This window comes from Mastomys coucha, unplaced genomic scaffold (assembly GCF_008632895.1).
Source record: "Mastomys coucha isolate ucsf_1 unplaced genomic scaffold, UCSF_Mcou_1 pScaffold21, whole genome shotgun sequence".
In the NCBI taxonomy this organism is placed as follows: domain Eukaryota; kingdom Metazoa; phylum Chordata; class Mammalia; order Rodentia; family Muridae; genus Mastomys; species Mastomys coucha.
In genome coordinates, this window is record NW_022196904.1 from 56188058 (window position 1) to 56205426 (window position 17369).

At 44.7% G+C, this 17369-nt stretch overlaps 1 protein-coding gene across 2 annotated transcripts in view; it reads left to right on the forward strand.

Moving 5' to 3' along the window:
- The window catches only part of Pcsk6 (proprotein convertase subtilisin/kexin type 6), a 190090-nt gene that overhangs the window by 150665 nt on the left and 22056 nt on the right, over positions 1-17369 (forward strand). The window contains exons 14-15 of one of the 2 annotated variants that reach the window (XM_031386912.1): positions 14166-14345; positions 14504-14542. In XM_031386912.1, the coding sequence (XP_031242772.1) occupies positions 14166-14345; positions 14504-14542 (219 nt within the window). The remainder of the gene's footprint in view (positions 1-14165; positions 14346-14503; positions 14543-17369) is intronic. The other variant, XM_031386913.1, reaches the window with a different exon arrangement.

The following is a 17369-nucleotide window of genomic DNA, read 5'->3' on the forward strand; positions in this document are numbered from 1 at the left end:
CTTCCTCTTATTTGGTATAATGAAGATTTAAAGTACATTTTAAACTATGTGTTATGTTTATTGAGTAAACGTTGCTATAAATAGCAACTGTGTATATGTAATATATACACAGTATTTTTGAAAAACAGACTTTTTGAATTATAATTCACACATCATAAAACTGACCTTTCTCAGGTGTTCTTGTGGAGTTTTGGCTTTTTTTTCTTTTGGTTGGTTTGGGTTTTGTTTTTGTTTTTGTTTTTATTTTGTTTTTGTTTTGAGACAGGGTATTGTATGGACCTGGCTGTCCTGGAACTTCTCTTCTAGAGACCAGATTGGCCTCAAACTCAGAGATATACCTGCCTCTGCCTGCCAAGTGCTGGGATTAAAGGCACGGTCACCACAGACTGACTAATGTATAGCCCAGGCTAGCCTCAAATTCATGATCCTCCTGCCCCCGCCCCCGCCCCCGACACACACATACAAACTTCAGGTGTATGTATTGTTATAAATAGATGTGTGTAGCCTTTTTCATTCTTTTTTACCCTAATCTTTGTGCTTAAACTTTGTGATTGGTTCCCTGGACCCCAGAATTAAAAAATGTTCATTGAAGCATTAAACTGGAACTTATATACTTGATGTAGCCCTTTCTTCTTTTACTGTATTTCAACTAAAGTACTTCTTCCTGCATGTGTTAAGTTTGGGAGTGTGGGAGATTTAATAGAGTCTTAATTGTTAATAACTACTTGTATAGGCAAGAAAAGCTAGGAATTCAAACTCTTAGCTCATAGTCGTAATCCAACAGAACCTTTCCCCCTCCATGCCCCATGTTGTCTTGTTATAAATTCCTTTCTCGGGGATCTTTAAGGTTTACTTCAGAAATCAGGGCAAAGAAAAGCTTCTTTACTGCTGGTGAGCTCAACCTCAGTCCTCTCTTAATAGTGGCTCTTTCTTTGAGAATAGGAATAATCCTGTTTGCTTGTTGGGAATTTAATTCAATCCTGGGAAAAGCATTCCTAAGATAATGGATGGAGATAAAGCTGTTGACTGGCAGCCTCCAATGGCATATCCAAGGATTATCCTTGGCCTCTGGCAATTACTATTACCAAGGATCTACTGTTGGCACCTGGAGGCAGCCTACTGCCAGTGCCAGCACCAGCATGTAAGAAGGTGGATTGGACTGTCTTCTGTGATGTCATGAATCTGACATCAAAACAGCCAAAGCATACAGAGTGGGGAATCTCGTGAGGCCCCTTCTGGGAACAACTGTGTGGTCCTAGTTCAGTCTTTGTCACAGTGGACTTGAACAGGCTTGCTGGAGACCCTGAGGACTCATACCTTCTGGCTAAATCCTTTGCTCAAAGCAGGGCCAAACCCTACCACTGCCTGTAACAGCCATTCTGTTGAATATGGGCTCTGGCTGGCATGGAGTGGCCCTGGGTGTGTCAGCCTTCTCTTGACTCTTTTTCATCTTCATATCTCACCTTCCCAGTCAGAGTATGGCCTCTAGGGAAGAGATAGATGTAGAGTCCCTCTGGGAACTGCATCATCACACATGGGGAGGGGTGTAATACGTGACTGTTTTGTTAAACTTGAAATGGGAAAAACACTCTCTTCACCCCCAAAACTAGGGCCTGGAAGCAGGTCTTTCTGCTTGATGTGCTTGCTGAATCCCCTGTGTGTGACCTGACTGACTCAGTAAACAGTGGGGACTGGAGAAGGGACATATGCAGGGTTTGATTATTGCAGGAACTGGGTTTCCCAGGTGACTCTGTTCATTCCCCTGGCTGCTTTGGAATCCAGCGTGGCATGTGTAGCTTCTGACATTGTGGGGTGAACACTTTAATTAACATCTTAGTATCTGACCCAGTGGTTCTGCTTGGGAAAATCCACTGAGAGAAAGTTGCCTATCCTGTAGCAAGTGATTGTTCTAGCAAGTGTGCTTACTTTAAGATGTGGGGCAGGGAATGAGACAAATAACTCATGCTAAGGGCTTGGTTAAGAAGTAGTTACAGGGATGGAAAGATAATTCAGTCAATAAAGTGCTTCCTGTGCAAACATGAGGACCTGTATTCGATCCTTACTGACCACATTTAAAAAAAAAAAAAACCAAGCAGAGTAATGCAGGCCTGAAATCCCAGAACAGGGAGAAAGGAAAAAGGGGGAACCCCTGGGGCTCACTAGTGAGTGCTTAGCCAATTTGGCAAGCTCCAGGCCAGTGAAAGAGCTTGTCTCAAAAAAGTCAAGGTTGCTGGCTCTTGAGAAACAGGACCCAGTGTTGAACTCTTGCTGCCTACCTCTCACACATACAACACACACACACACACACACACAGAGAGAGAGAGAGAGAGAGAGAGAGAGAGAGAGAGAGAGAGAGAGAGAGAGAGAGAGAGAGAGAGAGAGAGATGGTTATTCATGTAATAAACCTTTTTCTTTTTAAGGATGTTTTTAGCTATTAATTTATTCATTCTGAAAACATATGTTGAACATCAGTTATTTGACACTTACCGCATACTGAAGCTGATACCCATGTAAGAACAGCACATCCTTGCAAACAGTGAGCTAGTAAATAAATAACTCCTGAATGCAGTAGCACTAGCACTAAGTATCACGTAGCACTAAGTGGGAAGGAGACGAGACACAGCATAGAAATAACCATGCACAGAGATACACATGCGTAGAGCGTAACCTGAGAAGCCCATGCCACAGTGGTTACAAACGACTTTTATTTTCCCTTTAATGTGCTTCAATATTTAATAACCTGTCTTTCATAAGTAGCAGAAAATAACTTTTTAAAAGAGAGTCATCTTCAAATTGCCCTATACTTTTTGCTATATGTATGGAATAGTGTCCTTTTTTAGGATTTATTTTGTTTTATATGTCTATGTGTATAGACTTGTGCGTATGAGTACAGGTGACATGGAGGCCAGAAGAGGACAACAGATCCTCTGGATACAGGCAGATATAAGCCATATGACTTGGCTCCTCTGCAAGAGCAGCAAGCACTCTGCCAGTGGGCCATCCATCTCTCCAGCTCCTAGAACAGTTGTCTTCATGTCTTCTTGTTACTGTCCAGCAGCAACGTTAAAACAATGGGTTACCTGGAAATATGGAGTTAGAAAGAAGAGCAGCAGCAAGAGAGAGTTAGAGAAAAGACAGAGTGGCCACAGTTATACTTACTCATAAGGAAGGTACCTTAAAACATTAGACAGGAGCCTTCAATACTCAGCCATCTTGAACCTTTAATGAATACCTTTGTTCCCACCAACAGGTAGAATAAGTCAGGCAAAACCACACCCCCAAGTACGTCAGCACGTCAGTCCAATCAGCGACTTCCTTTTTTCTCTGCGGAGGTGGAGCTTCCGAATGTAACTGGAACCAGGCTGGAGGCGTGGCCAGTAGCAGGAGATGGGAAGAGAGGTGTGGCTATGAGAGGCAGGCCTCAAACCAGGAGGGTAACATCTTCTGATGGTAGGAAACTGAAAACAGCATCGGAGTACAAGATAGGTGGGGAGAAACACATTCAAAATTGACATGTAACCTCAGGACAGGCTGAGGAGCTCAGACCATACCTTCGGGGGCATACACTGGCTTCCTGTGGTCCTGCTTCTCAGCTCCATGATTTCTTAGCATATTTCTGGGCCCTCACAGGCGCTCATAAATATCTTGCAGATTTAAGGAACAAAACTACAAAGCAGATGTGAACAAAATACTCCTTTTTCCCCTTGGCTCCCTGCCGATGCGGCTTCCACAGTGTGCTTTGACATGCATCCTTGAAGACCCACCGTTTGTTTTGAGCAAACGGCTCGGGTAAATTTCCGAGCTTGTACAGTGCTTGCAGTTTTTACCAGATTGGAAAAGTGTTTGGCTCTAAATCACTTGCAAAGCTGCACAGCTTCTCACAGTAGCGTAATGCAAGGTTCACCTATTAGGGTTTTTACACTGACAATCTCAGGCTGTGAGGGGATAAGCTCCTTTTAATACTGGATCTCGCTTTCAAGAACCTCACCTGCAAGTACACTTAGAAAGACATGAGGGGAGCGGAGGATGGTGGAGTGCATCTGTTATCCCAGCATGCAGAAGTCCCACATAGACAGATCCACTGAGACCCTACCTTTAAAACAAGATACAAAGTGATATATTCAGTCAGGTGTGGCAGTGCACACCTTTAATCCCAGCACTTGAGAGGCAGGCAGATCTCTGTGAGTTCAAGCCCAGCCTGGGTAACAGAGTGAGTTCCAGGACAGCCAGGGCTATTACACAGAGAAACCCTGCCTGAAGAAGAAAATGAAAAAAAAAGACATTTCATCAGATTTTACTTGTCAAGTACTGTGGTGGCAGTTCCCCTATTGTTTTCAGTCCTCTGAAGGTGCAGACGCTAAAGGACAGAGGCGGAGCAGCTCTCCTAAATGTTACCTAGCTGGTAGAAAGCAGAGCTAGGATGCACACTGCGTCTGCCTCTCTGCTTCCCTCCTTGTATGATGCAAGCTGCATCATAGGTTGCAAGGTCAGCACTACATGCAATTTGACCAGTGGGAAGCAACCTAAGTGCCCACCCATAGGGGGACCATGTAAGTAAATAACAGTCCCTCTCCACAAGGCGGCAAGGGAGCGGCCCTATGGTGTATGGCTAGTAGAAATAGCAGGGCACAGCGGGCGCTACGAGGGGTGTTAATGGAGTGGGGTAGTATATGTATTCATATGGGCTAGAATTATGGTAAAATATGTGGAAGGTGCTGAAGAGATGACTCAGTCAGAAAAATTCTTACTGTGTAAGCACAAGGGCCTGTGTTTGGATCCCCAGCACCCACCTAACAGCCGGGTGCTGCAGGTGTATCTGAAACAGCAGTGGCAGGCAGGTGCCTGGAGCTTGCCTAGCCAGTTGATCTAGCCAAGTCATTGAGCTCTGAGTTCAGTGAGAGACCCTGCCTCAGACACAAACAAAGCAGGGGAGGGGATGTGGTGTGGTATGGTGTGGCGTGGCGTGGTGTGGTGTGGTAGGGGCGTGGCAAGAGCCATACTCAGGAAATATGGTGGGTGTTTTTTATGGTTTTAAGACTATCAATCCAAGGGCCTATAATAAAAACGAAGTCTTCCTTCCACTCCCGAGTGGCAGCCTCCCTTCTCTCCCCCTCCGGCAGGGTGGCCCCTGAGAGGGCTTCCCTCTGTTTCCTCCTCCTCTATTGATCCTGAGGACAAAACAGCTTCTTTTGTTTGTCCTCCCGAAACTGTCTCCCAAAATAAGACTCTAATTTTGATGAGTTGGCTTTTTGTGGGTGTTTTTGGAGACATCCTATAGGACTGAAATAACTCTTGGCTAAATTATAGTTTACGGAGCCCTTGGGCTCTGTCCTTCAGTAACCACGGTCCCTCTGTAATCACCGTTCATCACGCAGTAGTTAAAGAGCCCAGACTCCTTTGCGGTTTGAAATATAGCTTTAATTTGATCCTAAGGAGTTTGGGATGGATAGAGTCATTGCCACGGCTGTGCTTCCGGCAGCTGTGTGAGACACTCAATGTCAAAGTTAAGTGTGCACCTGTGAGAAGTGTGGAGGGTCTAAGCCACCATGTGTCTAAAGGAGCCAGACTCTTTGGAAGTCCACATACTAGAAAAAGGTCTGCTTCTTCAAGTGGAGGGACGCTGCCTGTATATTTCCTCTAATGCTGCCCAGGCCAAGCCAGCCACAGGTAACGCAGGGTCTGACATGGGGCAAGGCCTGATTCTGCCTTCTGTGGCTATGACAAAATACTTGAGGCTTAGTCATTTACAGTGATTAGCAGTTTAGTTGGTTCATGGTTCTAGAATCTAGGAAATGCAAGAGCATGTTACCAGCATCTGGTGAAACCATTTTTGCTGCATCAAAATGTAGAGGAGGGTATTCCACGGTGAGTCAGAGCTAGTGTGCTAGCTCTACTCTCGCTCATTTCTCCTTACACATCTCCTAATGGGGCCTGACCCTCATTAGATAATCTACTCCCAGTGCACCTCCCCAGGTGCATCTCCAAATGTTATCATTGTGAATTAGGGGATTATGTTTGCAACATTTAAACTTTGGAGGGGATACATTTAAATGATAGCAGGCAATTTGGGGGCTGTAATCTTAGGACTAGCCAAAACAAAAACATAGTTACAAATGAGTCACCCATGTAATAGATACTACACAATGGCATGGTGTGTTGTAGACCAGCCCTGGCCATCACTCTGCCCACTGCTCTTCTAGAAGCCAGGAGGTCACAGCTATGTGAGGCACATTGGTGAACATGAGTCCTCTGTGCGGAGATTTAGCCTGCCTGAGAGAGGCCCATTGGAACAAAAGCTAAAGTTGTCCTGGCTGAGCTGCCCCCATTGCAGAGCAATCTATGCACAGGTTTCTAGGGACGGATGCTTGCCTTTGTAGCAAAGAGATATCAGAACGGGTTGGGGTGGGGAGTGACAGTCAAACTGTATACACCCCAAAGGATGAGCACAGCACTACCCCTCCTAAACAGGGCTTGGTTCTCCTAAAAGGGATTCCTAGAAACACTGTTAGGGAAAGAAGCCCTAAAAGGGTGACCCAGTCACAGATGTCTGTTACCTGGATTATGGTGTGCTTTCATGATATCAGGAGTCCACCTGATGGTGTGGTGATGACTCAGTGCTAGAGCGCTTGCTTAGTGAGTGCAGGCAAGGCCCTGGGTTCCCACATCCAACATCGCACATGCATGTGCACACCCACAGCAGATACCTGGGAATCTCAGGTTAAGCATCCCACTTCTCTTCAGACTTTGCATACCTAGCTACATGTTTCCACTTGGAAGAGGAAGATAGAGCAGGGCCCCCACCAACCCCATTGTAGCTGGGTGCCCTACCATCCTACCCTGGCTTCCCCATACCTATTACATGCCCTTCTGATGGAGCCTAGTCTTGCCACTTACCTTCCTGTTTTTCAAGCATAGTTTCCTGCCTCAGCTTCAGCAGGCATTTGTCCCCAGGACCTCTCTCACCTCCCACTCCCATCCCATTAACTGAACTGGCTATCACAGAGACTAACAGGCCTGAGGCCAGATTCCTTCATGCTTTGGAGTAGAGGATCCAAATAGAATGGCCCTTGAGTGCAACCTAGTGTCCCATGGGAAGCCAACAGACAAGGCTTCTTGCTAGGTCTCATACCTAGTCTGCCTCAGAAGCTCAAATAGCTAGCTATTGCCACTTTGTGAGGGCAGAGCATCTTCAAAGGCAGCTGTGAAATAGGGCAGGAAGCCAAAGGTTCCTCTAGGTCCAAATCAGAGTCCAAATCAACCAACCTTCCTCCATCAGGCTCAGGGAATGCAGGCAACTCAGGGAGAGAGGGACCCTTGCTTTTTGGAAGGAGATGTGACCCAGGCTATAGGCTCACCTGGTGTGTTAATCAGGGGTCTCCAGAGGAACAGAATCTAACAGATATCGAGAAAGGGGATTTAGTAGAATGGCTTACAGGTTGGTTGTCCAGCTAGTCCAGCAAAGGCTGTCTACTAACAGAAGGTCTAAGAATCTCATAGTTGTTCAGTCCACAAGACTGGATGTCTCAGCTGGTCTTCAGTATATGCAGAAATCCCAAAGAAGTAGGCTCACCAATTATGAGAATCAATAGATTTGGTGACTCGGTATATAAAACTTTTGACAGTGTGGAAAAATAAAGAAAATTATGCTGCTGATTGATTGTTCCTATCATCTCTGGATCAACTGAAAACAGAAAAGACGAGCTCCCTGGTAGAATTAGCTTCTAGCATCTCAGAATATGATGAAGGGCAATAATGAATTCAGTGGTAAAATGTACTGGCTCCAGATGGTCACAGTCTTAAGGTTTCTAAGTGTGCTCTGGAAGAGGATCTTCTCGCCAGCAGCCACAGAGCTTAAGTTGTAGAAAATTAAACCAAGGCCCTCATTTATAAGGTTGACTATATTATAGCAAAAATTCAAGTCCCAGCCTTGGAGGGTTTCTTCATTTAAAGTAAGGGCACATTGATTGGTAAAGAATGGAACTGTGTAACTTGGGATGGAGATGGATGGGAGGACCTAGGAGAAGCTGAGAACTTTGAACCATGAGATTCCAAAGGGCTTATCTTACTGAAGAAGTGGTCTCGTCACCCTCAGTAGAAGATATACTTCCACCTCCAGCCCCTGAAATACTGCCTATTCCACCTTTGACTAAGGAAATCAATCCTTCATCATCTGCTAAACAATGACTTTCCCTGAAGAAGATGCCAGATTAGACATTATTAATGCCTCCCAGTCCCCACCAATAGCTGCCACTGGACCTACAACAGACTCATGGCTAAGTAGGCTCCTAGATGGGGAGGTGGGAAGGGCAGTCCATGAGGAGGTATGCTATACTACTAAAGAGCTTAATGAGTTTGCTAGCTGATTCAAGCAGAAGTCTGGGGAATATGTATGGGGATGGATTTTAAGGAGATGGGATAATGGTGGAAGGAAAAAAAACCTGGATGAGGCTGACTTTATTGATATGGACCCACTGAGTGGAGATTCTAGGTTGAATATGGAAGGTCAATTAAAAAGGTGTCAAAGGTTTGTTTGAATGGTTAGCTGAAGCATTATCAAAAGGTGGCCTACTGAAAAAGAGTTGGAGATCCATTGGCTTAGTGTTGATGAAGGGATTTCAAAGCTCGGGAAATTGCAATGTTGGAGTGGGTACACTGTATAAAACCTAATCCTCCAATGGGAATCCTTCCAATGGGAAAGCCTGGAAGACATGCCCCTCACTAAATCAAAAGGGCCACTAGCACATTTGAAGAACTTTGTTCTCAATCTTTTCCTTCTGTCAGACCTTAGGGTTTGAGACACTGCTGCTCCAGTTGAATGAGTTAAATGCAGTGGGTTTAATTGGGTCCTGAGGTAGGAGGGGCCAGGTGACAACACTGGATCACCAAAGACAAAGTGATTGTAGTTATTGTAATGAGCAGGACAGTAATGTCCACGATGGCCTGACCCATAATGCTCAGCACAGGCAAAGTGATTTTTATGATGGCAAGACTTGTGTGGGCCTATGGTTTTGGCTAATCAATCATGGCATTTCCAGGAATGAAACAGATAAACCTACTGAATTTTTGTTTGATCTGTATAAATGGAAAAATTCTCAAACAAATGAGAAAGAAAGGCTACATTGGATCATGGCAAAGGGGAATCTTGGCCTATGAACCAACTTCCAGACTTGAGCTAGTTTGCAGACCTAGAACACCTTGAATAAAGGAACAGCCAGTTTCTCCTATGGACCTTTGTAAAATTCCCAAGAGTTTTACTGTTAGCTTTTCTCCAGTCCTTCCCCAAAGGAACCTAAGGCCTTTTACAATGGAACACTAGGAAAAAGGAAACAATCAGACTTTCTGGGGTATTGGATACTGGTTCTGAATTAACACTGAGTCAGGGAGATCTCAAGAAACACTGGGGCCCTCCACTTAAGTAGGAACTTATAGAGGTCAGGTAATTCATGGAGTTTTGGCTGACGTCTGATTCATAGTAGGTCCAGTGGGTTCCCCAAGTTCCCTAGTCCCAGAATGTGTAATTGGGATAAATATAATTAGACATTGTCAGAACTCTCAAATGGGTTCCCTTACCTGTGTAGTGAGGGCTGTTTTGGTTGGAAAGGCTAAATGGAATCCTTTAGAGTTGCCTCTGGCAGGGAAAATAGTGAATTAAAAACAAAATCACATCCAGGGAGGAATTGTAGAAATTACTGCCACCATCAAGGACTTGAAAGTTATAGGGTTCCCATATCTCCTTTTAACTCTATCTGGCCAGTGCAGAAGATAGGTGGATTATGGAGAATGACATTTGACTGTCAAAACCTCATCAAGTAGTGACTCCAACTGCAGCTGCTGGGCCAGATGTGATGTCCTTACCCGAGCAGATGAACACATCTCCTGGTACATGCCATGCAGCTATTGATAGAGCAAATGCATTTTTCTTGGTACTTGTCCAGAAAGACTACCAGAAGCAATCTGCTTTCTGTTGTCAAGGCCAGCAGTATACTTTCACAGTAAGTCAAGGATACATTAACTCCCTGGCCCTGTGTCATAACTTAGTTCAAAGGTATCTTGATTGTCTGTCTCTTCCACGAAGTATCACATTGGTTCACTATGCTGATGACTTTATACTACTTGGACCAAGTGAGATGGAAGTAGCAACCACTTCAGACTCCTTGATAACACATATGCACTTCAGTAGATGGAAAATAAATCCAACCTAAATTCAAGGGCTTACTACCTTAGTGAGATTCTTAGGAGTCAAGTGGTATGGGGCATGCAGCGATACTCCGTCTAAAGTAAAGGATAAGTTATTGCACCTGGCCCCTCCTACCAAGAAAGAAGCTCAACATTTAGTTGACCTATTTGGATTCTAGAAACAGCACATTCCTCACTTTGGTATGTTACTCCAGCATATATACCAAGTGACTTGGAAAACTGCTAGCTTTGTGTAGGGCCTGTTATAGGAGAAAGCTCTTCAACACATTCTAGCTACTGTGCAGGCTGCACTAACACTTAGACCATATGACCCAGCAGACTCTATGGTACTTGAGGTGTGGGTGGCAGATAGAGATGCTGTTTGGAGCCTTTAGCAGGACCTTACAGGTGGATCACAGAAGAGAAAGATCTTTGGGATTTTGGAGCAAGGTTCTACCATCATCTGCAGACTACTATTCTCTATTCGAGAGACAGGTCTTGGCCTGCTATTGGGCCTTGATGGAAACTGAATGCTTGATAATGGACCACCAAGTTACCATGCGACCTAAGCTGCCCATCATGAACTGGGTGTTATTGCACTCACCAAGTTTAAGTGGGGTGGGCACAGCAGCAACCAGTTATCAATGGAAATGGTATATATGTGATTGTCTTTGAGTATGTCTGGAGGGCACAAGCAAGTTTCACGAAAAAGATGACTGAATAGCAGTAGTTTCTACTCCCATTACAATGCCATCTGCTGCCAAGCGGGCACCTATAGCTCATGGGGTGTTCCTTATGATCAGCTGACTGAGGAAGAGAAGACTAGGGCCTCATTTGCTGCTGGTTCTGTATATGATGCAGGCACCACCCAGAAGTGGATAGCTGCATCATTACAGTGCCTCTCTGAGACAACTCTAAAAGACATAAGTAATGGGAAATCTTCCCAGTGGGCAGAACATTGGCCATATATTTTGTTTGGAAGGGACATGGCCAGATATGAGATTGTTCACTGATTTCATGGGCTATAGCAAATCATTCAGCTAGATAGTCAGGGACTTGGAACTAGCATGATTAGAAGATTGGTGAGAAAGATATCTAGAGAAGAAGGATGTGGATAGACATGGGCAAAGGATGTGAAGAGATACTTGTATTCCATATAAATGCTCATCAAAAGGTGACTAAAGGTGACTAGAAGAAGAGTTCAGGAATCAAGTAGGGATGACCCATTTTGTGGACAATCAGCCTTTTTCTCCAGACATCCCTGTCATTGTTCAGTGGACCCATGAACAAAGAGATGGCAGAGATGGAGGGTATGCGTGAGCTCAATAACATGGACTGCCACTCATGAAGACTGAACTGGCCACAGCTGCTGCTGAGTGCCAGATCTGCCAACAGCATATAGCAACACTGAGCCCTAGACATGGCACCATTCCCCCAGGGTGACTAGCCAGTGACCTGGTAGCAAGTTGACTACATTGGACCACTTTCTCTGTGGAAAGGATAACACTTTATCCTTCCTGGAATAATTCTGCTCATGGCTTTGCCTTTCCTGCTTGAAATACCACCAAAACCACCATCATGGACTTACAGAATGCCTTCTTTACCCTCATGGTATTCCACACGCTATTACTTCTGGAAAGTGCGACAGTGGGCCCACGATCATGGAATCCACTTGTCTTACTATGTTCCCCACCATCCTGAAGCAGCTTGCCTGATAGAAAGATAGAATGGCCTACTGAAGACACAGTTACAGCATCAATTATGTATATGCTTTGAATTGATGTCCAATATATGGTACAGTTTCTCCCACAGCTGGGACCCACAGGTCCAGAAATCAAGGTGTAGAAAGGAAAATGGTTCCACTCACTCACTATCACCTTTAGTGACCTACTAGGAAAAAAATTCCTTCCTGTTCCTTCTGTCTTCAGTTCTGCTGGCCTAGAAGTTTTGGTTCCAAAGTGGGGAGTGCTCCTGCCAGGAGACACAGCAAACATTCCATTCATTGTACTGGAAGCTTGGATGTGCCCCCGGCCATTTTGGTCTTCTGGTGCCCTGAGCCAGCAGGCTAAAAAAGGAGTAACAGTGTTAGGAGGGGTGATTGACTCAGGTTACTAAGAGGAAACTGGATTGCTTCTCTACAATAGAAGAAAGAATGATTATGTCTGGAGTGCCAGAGATCCTTTGCGGCAGTTCTCAACCTTCCTAATGCTGAAACCCTTTAATACAGTTCCTCGTATCCTAGTGACCGCCCCCCAACCATAAAATTATTTTCTTTGCTACTTCATTACTGTACTTTTAATACTGCTGTGAATCATAATGTAAATATCTGTGCTTTCCAATGGTCTTAGGCAATCCCTGTGAAAGGGTTGGGATCTGAACCCACAGGTCCTGTGATTAAAGTCAATAGGAAACTGCAACAACCTAAGACAGGATGCCAAAGGGCAAAGAACTTGAGGAATGAAGGAAAAGAGTCAAGATCTGCCAAGAGTGGAGGAAATACAGAGCGGGTAATAGAGGAAGGTAGCAATACATACCAGCTAAGGCCACATGACCAGTTGCAGAAACAGGGAATATAACTGATATGAATGTTCCTCATATTTTGTAAAAAATGTATTTGTACAGATATTTGTGTTTTCTTTCCTCAAGCTATCATATAATATATTATCAATTTAGAGAATATCAGTGGCTATCATATTTAAGTTTGAGATAATATAAGAATGCCCCTCCCAGGACATTGCTACCTATCCTAAAATGTATAATGCATTTGTGGTTATACGAGGGATCATTATATCATGTTAGGTATAGTTATGATATGGTTATTGTTTTCATTTGGAAATTAATCATGACATAAACAGATATGATTGTGTAAAGTTGACAAGGAGTGGACTTGTGGTGGCTATTCTTGGTTGTCACCTTGACTACATCTGGAATATCTGGAATTAACTATAACCCATGTGGCTTGGCACACTTATGAGAGGTTGTTGTTGTTGTTGTTATCATCATTTGGAGTGGAAAAACCCATTTCCGTCTAGATCTTTCAAGGTCCAATTAGTCAGTAATCAGATGTATTTGCCTCCTTACGTTTGCAAACTAGTTCATACCATGGGCTTTCAGTACACTCTGAGATTCTAGGAGAAGTTTTAGTAACTGGAGAGGCTTCAGTAGCTGTAGATATTGGCAAATTTGAAAACCTATTTCCAGATACTTAAATTTATCCTTATTCTTCTGTTGCTCTAGAACCACTTCTGGTACCAAAATCTGAATTAGTCAAGATTCTCTAGAGGAACAGAAGTTATAGAATGAGTGTGTATGTATGGGATAAACATATCCCATATATTTATTTATATCCCATATATATGGGATTTATTAAAAATGATCTATAGGCTGTGGTTCACCTAGTCCAATAATGGAAGATCCAAGAATCCAGTAGATGTTCAGTCCACAAGGCTAGATGTCTCAGCTGGTCTTCTGTATACACCAGAATCTTGAAGAACTAGGCTCTAATGCTAGTGATGGAATGGGCTTGCCACAAAGAGCGAGCAGAGAAAAAGAGCAAGCTTCCTTCCTTCATGTCCTCTATACAGGCTGTCAGCAGAAAGTGTGACCCGGATTAAAGGTGGATCTTCCCAGCTCAAAAGATCTGGATTAAAAGTTGTATTTTATTACCTCAAAAGATTGAGATAAAAAGTAGGTCGGAAGTGGTAGGGACACTTAAAATGATTTAATCTAGAAAAGATCCTTCACAGGTATACCCAGCCACATGGGTTTTAGTTCATTCCAGGTGTAATCAAGTTGACAACCAAGAGTAACCGTCACACCGGATCAACAGGTGGGTGGGGAATGATGTAACAACAGAGAGCCCACTGTATGGGGCTGAAGGTAGGCAGCATCTGACTCTCTTCTGAGTGACAGAGGCTGCTGCACGGGATCCAAGGTCTGCAGATGTATCCTGAGCTTTGGGGGATAACGATGGTTTTGGTGCCTTCCAGGAAAGTTGAAAGAATGGAGTCTCATTTTATATGGCACCGCAGAGCACCCATACCGCACCTTCAGCTCCCATCAGTCTCGCTCACGGATGCTGGAGCTCTCAGTCCCGGAGCAGGAGCCTCCTAAGGTTGCTGGACCACCACCCCAGGCAGAGACTCTAGAAGACGAGGAAGAGTACACAGGTAATAAGCCTGAATGAGAGGGGATGGGTAGCCTCCCGACTTCACTTTCCACTGTAGCTCTCACAAATGGGGCCCTTTCAAGCAAAAGGTGGGGTTTTGGTTTTAAGTCTTGCCTTGCCTGGAAGTTGTAATAATGACAGTAATTTGCACTCACACAGCTCCTTCCATCCAAGGCTCTCCTAATACTTTACAGACCAGTAAGTATACTTCAAACCAGTAAGTACTCTTTGACCTTTCAGGTTGGGCCACTGAGCTCCTTCCAATATGCCCAACCAGAACTGGGGCTTGCCCTGGGTTAATTAGCTTAGCTCCAGAGTTGCCCCCTTTTTTCAGAGTTCCTCATCATAAGACTCAATATGGACTTTCTCAAGTCCATCCATTTTGAGCAACCAGGAATGAAAAGGAAGCTTGGATTCCATGAGCTTGTCTCCAAAAAAGAGCTGGTGATTGAGAAGTGATCACTCTCCAGGACTACTCTCCTGGTACCCAGGAGAGATTGTCAAGAGGTGAATCAGTACGGACTAATGCTATGCAAAAACATCTTCAAAAGCTCCCAGCATGTAAAGACTTCTGGTGTGGAGGCTTCTACAGCTATCCCATTGGCACGGTGGCCTCAGTCTCTAGACCAATGGCTCGTTGTTCGAAAGGTAGCTAAGAGCCACAGTAACCCCAAGATGTCTTTGGATACCTCCAGTCTCTGGGCAGAGTGCAGATGTTATTTGAGCTTGAAGAAGCTCATTTTCCTCTGGGTCATCCCACAGCAATTATATGGCACTGGATGTTTCTGGTTGGGCATATTTTTCTTAGCTAAATGTCCTAGCTACTTGACAAATGATGGGTAATATCTCAAAATATGGATAACTAGATGGAAACTTTCACCAATACAAATCAAGCATAAACCCTGGTCGATTCCATTTTAAATTTTTTCTGCCATTCCTTTAAAACGAAACATTGAATTATGTATGGGCTAATCTGCTGTTTTCTCTTGTGATTTATAAACCATGGCAAGATTCAGTAATTATTAATAAAGAGCTGATTTTTTTCCCCTTAAACCTGCTACTGACTCCAGCCATGCACACTGGCATCTCACCCTTATGCTGTTCTCTCAGAGTACATGGTCCCTACCTAGCACGGCCTGGATGAAGGAAGAGGTTTCCATGGGAATAAGATGTGTTTCTGGCTCTTGGGAAAGGTTCCTGAAATCTAGGGGGAAACTGGAAGGGAGACCCAGTCACAGAGGCAGGCCAGAGTGACAAAGGGTGCCATGGCATGAGTGGCCAAGCAAGAGGAATGAGGAACATCCAACTTCTTTAGAGTCCCAAGAAAGGGCAAGGGGGCACAGGCTGTGGCTTTCAGAACATGGAAAGCTGATCATTGATAAACTGTACATTTGTGGTGATACCATGGCTATCATTGGCTTCACCTGGACCCTATAGACAAGAGAGAGTAGTTGCCATATTAAGAAAGACAGAGACAGTCCAATGGAGCAGTGGTCCCAGGAGCCAGCAGGAAGAGGCAAGAGACAGATAGAAGGAGAAGAGGGCCAACACTCCCTAGGACAAGAAATAGAGGAGGTGAAAGAGGACAGGGGAGGGAATGTTTGTAAATAACAAGGACCCCAAATAGCAGCTAATAAGATTGTCCACCACAGGAAAATGGGGCTTCTGCAGAGAGTGCCCAGCATTGCAGCATTCTGTTTTCTATTGCTATAACAAAATCCCCAAAGCTGACTGGCTTATACAGAAAAAAAGATTTATTTAACTCACAATTTAGAGGACTGGAAATGCAGCCTACCTGTCCATCTCCAAGGAAATAGTTTTGGCTACTTCACAAGAGAGTAGAGACTCAGGAAAACCATGGGTGATGTATAAGGGCCAAGTGGGTGGCAAGGCCATTCTTTAGAACAACCTGCCCTTGCTGAACTATAAGTGCCATAAGTTAGCATTAACCCCTTCTGAGGGCAACATCCAAAGTGTTCTTACTACATTACACTACGCACCCCTGGGGTTTTCGTCACTGGCATAAATACTTAAAAGAAACCATTAAAAGGAGGAACAATTTATTTTGGCTCATTGCCTCAGAGGCTCTGGTCCATGTTTGCTTAGCCCCATGGCTCTGAGGAGTGGGGTAAAACATCATGCTGGAGAAGGTTGGCAGGATGGAGATACTTACTGATGGCAAACAGGAAAGAGAAGACAGACAAGAAGAAGCCAATGCCCCAGGGAGGCCCTACCTTCCATAGTTCTACTACCACCCCCCCCCAAATCTGCCAACATTTTGAATCCATCAGTGGCTGAACCTTGACTAGGTCAGAGGCATCACTGGTTCAGCCCTCTCTGGAAGCATCCTCACAGACACACACAGTGGTGTAGGAAGTTATCTCCTAAGCATCCCCCAGGCCCTTCATTGGGCAATCAAAACTAACTGTCACACTACGGGGTTCCACAACCTCAGCACTGGCCCACTGAGAACCAGATTCCAGCTCATTAACATAGAGGGCCAACTCCAAGCTAGACCAGGCCCCTGGCCAGAGCCGGGCAGCAGGACTAGTCTCCAGGTGAGGTAAGTGGGAGACTGAGGTTGCACTGGAGTCTGGGGTAAAGTCGAATATGAGCAAATAGGGTGGAGGACCAGAGAACAAGAGGACTGGGAACCAGAAGGCTAACCAGGAGTGAGGATAGCAGCCTTATCAGGCAAGATGAAGCACAGAGAATCTAGGAGGAGGGTACTAGGAATGAACAGCTTGGAGTGAGGGCCAGCCTACAGTGACAGAGCCATCTGGTGGTCACCACCAGACACATCAGAATACTTGATTGAAGAGCAGACCCTTGGCTGGCCCCACCTGAGAGACAAGGTTCAGCAGATCTGCTCTGAAGTCTACACCCATAGTAGGTAAATAAGACACCCCAGGTAGGGTGTTCCTAGGCAGCTAGTAGACCTGAGCCCAGAAAGGATGAAGGCAGGATATAGGGTGGAGTTCTACAAGCATGTGACCAGATGTATTGGAATGAAGGGGAGCCTGGG